This window comes from Adiantum capillus-veneris, chromosome 17 (genome assembly GCF_014529385.1).
Source record: "Adiantum capillus-veneris isolate H3 chromosome 17, ASM1452938v2, whole genome shotgun sequence".
In the NCBI taxonomy this organism is placed as follows: Eukaryota; Viridiplantae; Streptophyta; class Polypodiopsida; order Polypodiales; family Pteridaceae; genus Adiantum; species Adiantum capillus-veneris.
Window position 1 is genome coordinate 112,048,980 of NC_140947.1, and position 9,909 is coordinate 112,058,888.

The following is a 9,909-nucleotide window of genomic DNA, read 5'->3' on the forward strand; positions in this document are numbered from 1 at the left end:
TCAAAATGACTATAGCCTACTAATTGTATAGTCAAATTGTCATGGTGTTCATAGAAAATGACTTTTTTCTTTTACATTAAAGATGTCATACTTTTCTATAAGAAGAAAAGATAAAACATGGGGACTCAAGGAAGGATCTTGGAGGATCTTACCTCGTTAAAAGATGTCGTTAAACGACACCAAAAATGTGTCGCTAATCATGTCGCTAAACGACAAAAAATTTGTCGCTAAGAATGTCGCTATGCGACGTGGTGATAGCAACATTCTTAGCGACACAAAATAGTGTCGCTAGGGATGTCGCTAGAGGCCCTTTTTGTTGTAGTGCCCATTGGCATGTAGTATTTCATGCAAAGATGTAGCACATTGAGATCAAGTACCATTTCATTTGTGACGTGCTTAAGGACAAGGGCATCCATATTGTCAAGTTATATATAGATAATAACAAACCCTCTCACAAGAAGCTTAAATTAGGGGCTCCCCAAAAGGGGCTGGAAGGAGAGAGACCACGTGGAAGGAGAGAGAAAACCAATTCAATGAAACTAAAACACTAAGAAAACCTTCCTGGAAGAGGAAGAATCTAGAATCTACACACATTTCTCATGCAAAAAGTGCACACATTTCTCATGCAAATGCAAATAGGACACCTAGCTGATATGAATATTTGGAGGGATTCCTGTACACTTATAGTTATTGGACCAGAGGATGTGACAACAAGATAACATAGTTGTAACGAGGAGGACCAGTTTAATGCAGGATCGAAGGAATAGGGCACCCACAGTGCACACCATCGACGTGGGTGCGCCTATTTGACAGAATCTCTTGCGGATATTATGGATATTGTGGCAACGAGATACAATGAAAGCTGTAACGAGGAGCTGGACTACGTTAAAGCATTTGGGAGCTCGCTTAGGAGGGCAGCGAGCGTGATGGACAGACCAAATTTTTTAACAAAGCCATAGCCAAGCTGGGTGGCCAAAGTTTTGGCGACGCCCACGGAGCCGCCGTAGGCAGCTCCTGCTAAGAAGACGTCGATGATGAAACGGGTGGCGGAGATGTCTCCCACTTCAGAGCGGAGCTTGGGGTCGTGGATGAAGTGTGATAGGCCAATCTGGATTCCCAGGCCCGCAGCTTTGCCGATGGCGCCGCCAGCCATGGCCCCCGCGGGCCCCCCAAGGACAAAACCGATGGAGGTGGCTGCCACGGTGACAATGCCGTTGAGGTTGATGGCCAATGCCGCCATGGCGTGGTCATGATCACCGGCCACTGCGTATATCGCTGCAACTCCAAGTCCAATGCCGGGCACTTCCTCCAGGACGTGCACAAGACCCTCGTATCGTGAGAACACGTTGTCTATCAGTGCTCTGGCCTGCTTGGTGGCCCACTCTCCAAACGCGGACACCGAATCCGCCACCCATTGCACCGCCCCCTTCAGCCAGTCTACGACGTCATCCCACCACCATGACGCCAAAGACACCACCGCCCCGAACGTGGGCGACGTATGGAATGTCTCCAGGCACTGCCGCCCTTCCGCCTCCTCCTGCAGAGCTCGAGCCATCTCTGCAGCGCTCATGTTCTTTTGCACCGCCTTTGCCAAGTAGCGCAAGGCGGCGTAGTCTCCACTGCCAGGGGCCGAAACCAGCTTGAAAGCCGTCTCGGGAACCTGAAGCAAGCGTTCACCATATGCCACGTATGCAGCTTCCTCTGAGGTCCAGAAGTCGCTAATCATATATCTGTCACTAGTGCCGTGCCCGGGCCATCTCAAGAACACATCCACGGCCGAGCAGACGTTGCCGCGAACTAGCGACCCCGCCGCTAGCACGTCGGAGCGGTGCAAGGTCGTTGGCGTCGGCACATCTGGCTCAACCCCAGTTGTTTTTATTGGCGGCGCTGCCGCAAGTACTGCGGCCAACAGGGAGGTGGCTCCCAGGGGCAAGACCCCAGCTAGATTGAAGTTGCTGGGAGCTACAGGTGGCGTATAATTGTCGGTGACATAAAGTCGGCCAATGTCTGCGCCGGCGACATATTGCGCTGCAAGATTATGACCAGCGGCGGCTGAAGGAGGCGCTTGGCGCTGGGTGCCATGATGCTGTTTAATCTGCGCCGCCACAAGCTGTTGGAGCTGCTCGATGCTGTCAGACCCAAAATTCTGGACGAAGGAGGCGTGATAAGCAGCAGCCATATTATTCATTAGGAGAAGTTATTGGAGAGATGAAAGCTAGTGGTCGGGGGTGGATAGTAATATTGATGATGGATGCTCAATTGCGGCAGGCAGGCTGAGGCAGCTAATGTGTGGGATTGATATACTAGCTGTAGTACTGATCTATTAGTACTCTTTGTCTGAATACATCCACGCATACTGTTATATAGAGGCAGCCGCTATGATAATATCGCTACCCATCATGAGTATGGGCTAACTGGCACCGTAGGGGAGGGTCTAATAACTTCTTAAATGTAATAATAGTAATAATTACCAGAACATGCAGGGAGGGACGACATGGAATCAGGAACTTAAGCTGCAGTTGGGCCGATCCTGCATGTCTTTCGTTCATGCTCTGCCAGATTAGTTTTTATGCGGTATAGAATTAATCTTGGACATTGATCTTATTAATTTACCCCTACAATTTTCGTGGCTAGGCTGGCTGGCTGGTAGCCTGGAGGGAGGCTGAGCTGGCCAGGTAATTTGAGGACCGGGGGCATTCCGTACAACGTCGACGTCAGTATGGACGTTGTGCCAATATATATCACAAGAAGTTTTGGACAAATTCTCACAATATTTTCAATGTGGCCGGTGGTCCCCTCCTCACTAAATGACACCTCCCCAGGAAGGTGGGATCAATGGCCCACAGTAGGCGTCGCGAGACGGGTGCAATCCGGGCCGTCCGATCGACATTAAACTAGGTGTGAACTAAGCGTGAACTCGGAGATATGTACACCACACCAAATTTGGTGTGAACTCGACGTAAACACGGTGTGAATTAGGGAGGGCTGCACACCATACCAAATTTGGTGTGAACTCAGTGCGAACTCGGTGTGAACTATGTTTAAACCTGTCCGCGACGCCGTGATCTATAAACTTATCCCATACACATCTTTCAACGAGCGCGCATTAGCCTAGTGGTTAGAGTCAATCCCGTGGGGGAGAGGGTAGTGGGTTCAAGTCCTGGATCCGAGAAACTGAAATTTTTTGTATTCCGTAAGCAATCCAACGGTCACGATCAACCGATGATCGTGAGCCATTGATCCCACCTCTGATCCCACCTCTAAATGGAGGTGTCAATTAGTAACGAGGGTCCCCTACCCCCAATCGTACCTAGCTAGGTATACGGTGCCTCTCGAGCAGAAGCTCATGATGTTATGCATTGTATGAAAAACAATGAGAAAGACTCTGTTATCCTACATGAGAAAATTTCTAAATCTTCTTGTGTATGCGAATATAGAATATAAATATATACACAATATATATATAGTGTGTGCGAATACACAATATATTGAGTCATTGTTCCGATCATTGACTGGAATCAGCTGCGCGCATAATTACCTCATGTGACATCTTATGATTTGAATGTATTAAAATATCAGCCGATGCTGCAATATACAAACAGGGCACATTGCAAATTGCAATGCATGCATGAATCCTTTGAGATTTGTAGCTTTTCGGAACAACTGCACTTATATTAGTGGCACGAGTGCAGCCAGCTAATAATATTCTCGTATCCCCCCTGCACCTTAAATTCAACCAGTTATTCGCTGGCGGAATCTTATAGACAGGTAATTTATTGGTAGGCAAGACAGGAGTACCTGACGGGACGACAATGACAATGGGACTCGGGAGCCAGGGAGACTCGAGAGCCCATGTTTTTGGACTCATGCGGGGGCATTACAATATTTTAGCGCGCCCGTGCCGCCCATGATCCCCTGCCTGCACGCTCCACTGCATAGAATATCCACTGCATAATATATGGTTGCTCGGAATCTCGGATGCTTCGCCAGCCCTTGGTCTTGGTCTTGGTCTTGGTCGGGGCTCGGGACTCACTGCAATGACTGCATGCCACAATGGCACAAACCCACTTTACTTACAATAATAATAATAATAACTATTGGGGTATCGCTACTGACCAGTCAATGACGTGAACCGGGCCGCGCCTGTGCGGAATCAGGCACTTTAATCTAATGCAAGTTGGCCAATTCAAAGTTTTTGTAATGTATTAGTAATCAGTAATCAATATCTAGTCCTTAATTCAATAAAGCAAATGGGTTTTACGAGAAAGCCCGGGAATGTATACATCGATGTAATAACACGGTCAAGCTTTCTATTTTATTTCTGTCAGAAAAGTATAGCACGCGGTGCAGACCTAACATACTGATGGCATATTCGCATGACTCTCATCAGTCTAGTGATCCTATCATCCCAATATGCCCAGAAATGGCAGAGAGAGAGAGAGAGAGAGAGAGAGAGAGAGATCCTGAAATAATATACGCTGGCTGGGACGGCAGTGCACTGATCATCTCAGCTTCAGCCTTCTATATAATACTAGTGCCTTGGCACCCTTATATATATAGCTAGTAGAAGATCAAATAAGCCAGTAGACCCAATAGCTATACTTATCTTGTTGCAAGCAACTAATTAGATAGCCGGGTCGAATCATGAGCGGACGGAGTAACTATACTGCTTTTCCATATGGCGCTGGCATTAAGTCTAGGTGGCCAGATCACGGCCCCCCGCCGTATTACACCCCTCCAGAAGATCTTTTTTCTTTTCCTCCTCCACACAGTACTGAGGCATCATGGGTGGCGGAAGCTACTGAGAATTTCGGCCGGCCGGCCACGCAGCTCGCCAAGGCCGAGGTGAATTCCGTTTTCTGCAAAATAGTCGGAACAGAATCTTCCTCCGCGGTTCTGGAGGAGATTCCCGGTGTAGGGCTGCTGGTGGCGGCTGTGTACTACAGCGCCGAACAGCAGCAAAGTAAACATGGTACGTCCTCGGCGGATCACAACTCCACATTTGCCACCAATGTGAGGGCTATCTTAGCTCTCCTTGGTGACGGGGTGGCCTTCTGCTTAATGCAGTTGGGCAGTGCCCGAAAGGCGGCCATAAGCAAGCTCGGCCGCCAGCTTGGCCTGCTACTGCAAATGGCCATCTTCAACTACTACAGCGATGCGCAGCGGGAGGTGCCCGCCGATGACATCTGTGCCACTCGTCTTCTCGTGGACCTGGCTACGGTGCCAGCCGCCGCCTTGGGTGGCGCCGCCGGTCTCAAGAGTACTCTGGCTGACCCTGCCAACGTCGCCATAATCCAGGTGCTGCTCACGTCGCCCACCCTCGCTTCCCACGTCGCCCTCGTCTCTCCTTTATTCAGTGCTCTGGTGGAGCATATGCCGGATGATAATTAGCTGGGTTGATTATCATATATAACTGCTAATAGACATATATACATATTCCCAATAATAAATTAATTAGCCCCCTTATATCCGAGTCCGTGTTACGCCGCATGTTAGTTATAAGGTGCTCATGATCAGGTACTGCCCTAATCCATCCTTTACCCTCATGTAATTTGTAATACACTTGCCTCGGAATAATAATTCTAAGCTCGTAGCTTCTTCTTATGAAATAAGCTCTCTGATTCCTGTTCCAATGTAACTTTTGAGAGATGTTCATATAACTTTTGCAAACTGCCTGTCAGGACTTGACAACTTCGTAAAGCAAGTTCACTAATTGATCACCTGGCTTAATTGAAATTAATAAGGCTTGCTGATGAGGGCGATCGTCCTATAAGAAATTGTCTTAATAATATAGCCTCCCGGCTTGCCTTCTTGTCCCATTGAGTGTAAGCTCGCAACTTAACAGGGAGACAACAAACCTATCATTGCACCTGTGACTGCATGTAAACAAGAGTTTGCGCGCGCCCCACCACAAGGAGCTTTTGACATGTTACCATATAGAAATTAGTTTTGGGTTCCATGTACTTCTTAGATCTAAGTAGGAAGTAAGGAGCTTTTTGCTAGATTGAACTAGAAAATTCATAAGTTGCTATATGATAGGTCTAATTGCTGGATGGAACTAGCAACTTTCAAGTAGCTCTAGATTTCCTATATAGTACTAAGTGGAGTTGCTACATAGAACTAGTAAATCCTTGGTCTAATGCAATTACTATATAGCAACTATGTGTAATTGCTAGTTGGAAGTAGTAAATCCCAATTCCACACAATGACTATATAGTAACTATGTTGACTTGCTAGTTAGAAGTAGCAAATCCTAAATTCAATGCAATTACTATATAGTAATTATGTAGTCACTAGTTACAAGTAACAAATTCTAGGTCCAAACCACATACTTACTAAGCATGCCTTTCCACATCGCAATATAGTGATTATTTTGTACTAAGCACTAATCGTATTACGTATTCTTTTAATAAATGTATGTACTATGGTACTTATACTATGTTTTACTAAGTTATATTGTGATGTTTTTATTTTTTCTCGTAATTCATTTTTGCAAAGAAGCATCAAAATGCATTGTAACTCTCATAATCCATGACCTTGAAAAAATCAATACCTAAGTTTGGGCACTTGTCTATACCATTTTCTCATATCTTAGAGTTGTTTCTATTTTTTTTAGAAGGTATATTGTATGGTGAGATTTTCCCAAGGAAAGTTGTGCAAGACCTATTTACTGTGTCTACTTTCAAAGGAGAGATTGTGGCGCCATCTCTTACTTTTTTATGGTATGATTATGAAAATACTTATTAGTGTAGCTTAGAGGTGATACAAGTGCTGCAAATGGTGCTACACTCCTTGAAACTCATTGCATATATATCTAGTTCAACGGGCCGAGAATGTATTCCCTACTACAAGAGGCAATAGATTAAAAACTTTAAATGTCAAATGTCCATATTAAGGCTTATAAATTCCATCTCTACTTGATGCTTGTTGAAGTTTTGAGATATTGTGTTAATTTTGGCATTAGGTCTCTCCGATATCGGAAAAAGATAAAGCCTTTCAACACATTTTAAGTGCCTAAGTGAAGGGTAAGTTTAGGAAATGAAAAGACACATGAAGGTGGAAAGTCAAAAGTCTTTTTTTTGTCCATATAAAGTGGCAGTCTACTTTAACATGGTACGTTTGTGTTTCTCTTCTCCTTTACTTTTTCCTCAATTAGCATTTTCTTTTTCTTAAAGTGTCTTTGCACTATGTACTTGCATATGTAGGTAGTGAATTCATTAGAAAATTTCGGAGGTCATTTGGAGGGCCTTCTAAGAAAATGTATTTTTTGCACTCTCTCTCTAGAAAAAATGGCAAATAAAAGAGCTGGGTCTTTCATAGTAAAACTTCAAAAAGTGTACTTTAAGTAGATTCCTTACTCCTCTGAACATTCGTTCGTAGTGATTGAGGGATAATCCTCTTTTCAGTTGCATTGAATGAACAACGTCAATACGGAGGGAATGAGGCTAACATGGAGGGACGAATCCGCAGCCGCTATTCACTTTCCATTAAACCTGCACATTTGGCTAATGGCGCACTCCTCAAATGGCACAAATGTTACCCAGAAACGAGCCAAATATCACCTTCACATTGATTTGGACAATGAGTACCAACCATTGATTAAGCGTAGTAAAACAAACACACATATACCTCCCACCTCCATAGACACGCTCAGAGCTCAAGGAGCTAAACACATAGATATCTGGACGAGAGGCTCTCTCTACCCTAAGAATCCAATAACTAATGCGTCTTCACCGTTTGTCAATCCTACAAGCTTATTGACCTTTGCTGGTGATGGAGAAAACGGCCTTCTGGGTTATTGTAAATCACTTACAAGAGAAGCTGAAACTTACAAGAGCATTCTCCAAGCTCAACAATGTGAGATTGTTCGCCTTTCACATTTACATTCTACAGATCAGGTTACCATTTTGCAACATAGAACAGAGGTACAAGAACTGAAAGGAAAGGTGCGAAGTTGTCAAATGAAGGACACCATCTTGGGTGATCGTATCCGAAAGAAGAAATTGCGCAATCTTGAAACATTGCAGGTTGCATCAGGAGGTCTCAAGAAAAGAATCCCAGCATTAAGGTGATGCTTCTTGGTTGGCTACATTGTCTTAGTTAAGTAATCTCTTTGTTTTTTCTTGTTATGCATTGTTTTCATGTGCCTAAATAGTGTTAGTGAAGCAAATTTTCTGTTATTTACTTATGCATTGTCTTCATGTAGAGATTCAATCTATCCTGATAAGGAAAACATTGACCCCAAAGCCAATATAGGAAAGAGATTGAAGCCACTTATAAGTAGAAGCCTGGCAGCAGATATAGTACATGACAAGAAGTTTAAGGTTCTACAAAGAAATGTAGTGGACCGCTTTATTTCAGAGAACTCAGTGCCTGCAAAAGAGATACAAGGCACACTTGATTCACTTGGTGTAAGCAAAAGAGGATATTCGGCTATCCAAAAGTCTGTCTCATCCATCTTTGTTAGGAAGGGTATAAAATCCAAACTTCTACCATCAGCCTCAAGTGTTTGGAAAGAGAGGCTTCAGCTTAACGAGGCACAGGGAGACTATCTTGGACAGCCCTTTCATATTAAAGCAACTTACAGTGGCCATGGAGCGAACATGGCATATGATGAGTTCAACAATATTTTTATGGACCTGCGGATACTACAGAAGAGAATGGTGGAGTTTTACAACATCACATTTGAAGAGTCACGTGGACTATTACATTTTGTGTTAAAACTGGATGAGTGTGAGCTTGTTAAAGAGAAAAAGCTAGAGCGTGTTACTATTACTTTAATGAATAGAGCCCTCTCAAAGTGTCCCAGTGATGATCCTTTATATTTTAGTGTTCAATCAGAATCTAACATATGGTGGCTTGGTGCGTTTGAGGTAAGCGATATTCTCAAGTAAGCTCAAATGTTCAGATCTACTTAAGTCTCATTTATTTTGTGTTGCAGGTAAAGAAAGAAGATCATGAGATTCTATATTGGGTGTTCCATCGAACTAATATTCCGGAGCTGATTGATAGACAGACTAACCAAGGAGAGGTACTACGTCTAGATGGAAGGGGAGACTTTCAAGTTCAGTGGCATCTTGCAGGTGACCTTAAAACATTAAAGTGCATGTATAATTGTGGAATGGGTGCAATGGCAAAGTCACCGTGTTTGTTCTGCATGGAGCCTGCAAAGGTCATGGACCCAAAGTGGTGGAGAAAAGCTCCAACACGTCACATTGAGGATCCTGCTTTTCGACCAGTTTTGAAAATACCACTTGTGAATGTCCACATTTGTACAATGCATGCCCTTTGTAGAATTGTGGAGAAATTGGTCTACTTATACATCGGGTTTGCTTGGAAGATTAAGAACTCCGCAGAACGACAAGTAGCCCTCCAGTGCTTAGAAATGGTACTGTCGGATATGGGGCTTCATGGTGGCAATGTGAAAATCCAGCGGGATGAAAAGAGATCAACTGCTGAGAAGGATGTCCCATGCAAACCATCCATCGGTGGGGTGAAGGCACGGAGGTTTTTATCTAAGCCCCAAGGTACAAGAGATCCAAAGCTAACAAAACATGGAAAAATATATAACACATCTTATGTTAGCAAGGTAGAGTATCAGAGCTGGAAAAAGCTACATATTGCAGTCAAAGACCACGAACCAACTACTCGTAACGCGAAGGCTGAGGTTTGGCGATCAATAGACATCCTATTTTTGATGTGCGACAAAGATGACTGGTCACAAGGTGATATGAACAAGTTCAAGGAAAATCTCAACCTTCTGAAAAAATCATTCAAGACAGCATGGACAGACACCCAGATTACTCACTACATGGTATTATAATGTATTCTTTCTCTCTTATGTGCAAATATGTGACTGTAAAACATTCTAACTAATCTGTTTTCATATCCAGCACATCATCTTCAATC

The 9,909-nt window shown here is 44.1% G+C and overlaps 2 protein-coding genes across 2 annotated transcripts; one reads left to right on the forward strand and one right to left on the reverse strand.

The window, feature by feature from the left end:
• Window positions 1-474: 474 nt before the first annotated feature.
• Window positions 475-2,534, reverse strand: LOC147437889 (uncharacterized). Its single transcript, XM_086486027.1, has one exon. It carries the CDS (start codon window positions 2,186-2,188, stop codon window positions 881-883), a length of 1,308 nt encoding a protein of 435 aa, XP_086342153.1. The 5' UTR covers window positions 2,189-2,534; the 3' UTR covers window positions 475-880.
• Window positions 2,535-4,462: 1,928 nt separating this feature from the next.
• On the forward strand, window positions 4,463-5,629 carry LOC147437890 (uncharacterized). Its single transcript, XM_086486028.1, has one exon. The coding sequence runs from the start codon at window positions 4,645-4,647 to the stop codon at window positions 5,389-5,391; it is 747 nt and encodes a 248-aa protein (XP_086342154.1). The 5' UTR covers window positions 4,463-4,644; the 3' UTR covers window positions 5,392-5,629.
• The last annotated feature ends 4,280 nt before the right edge of the window (window positions 5,630-9,909 follow it).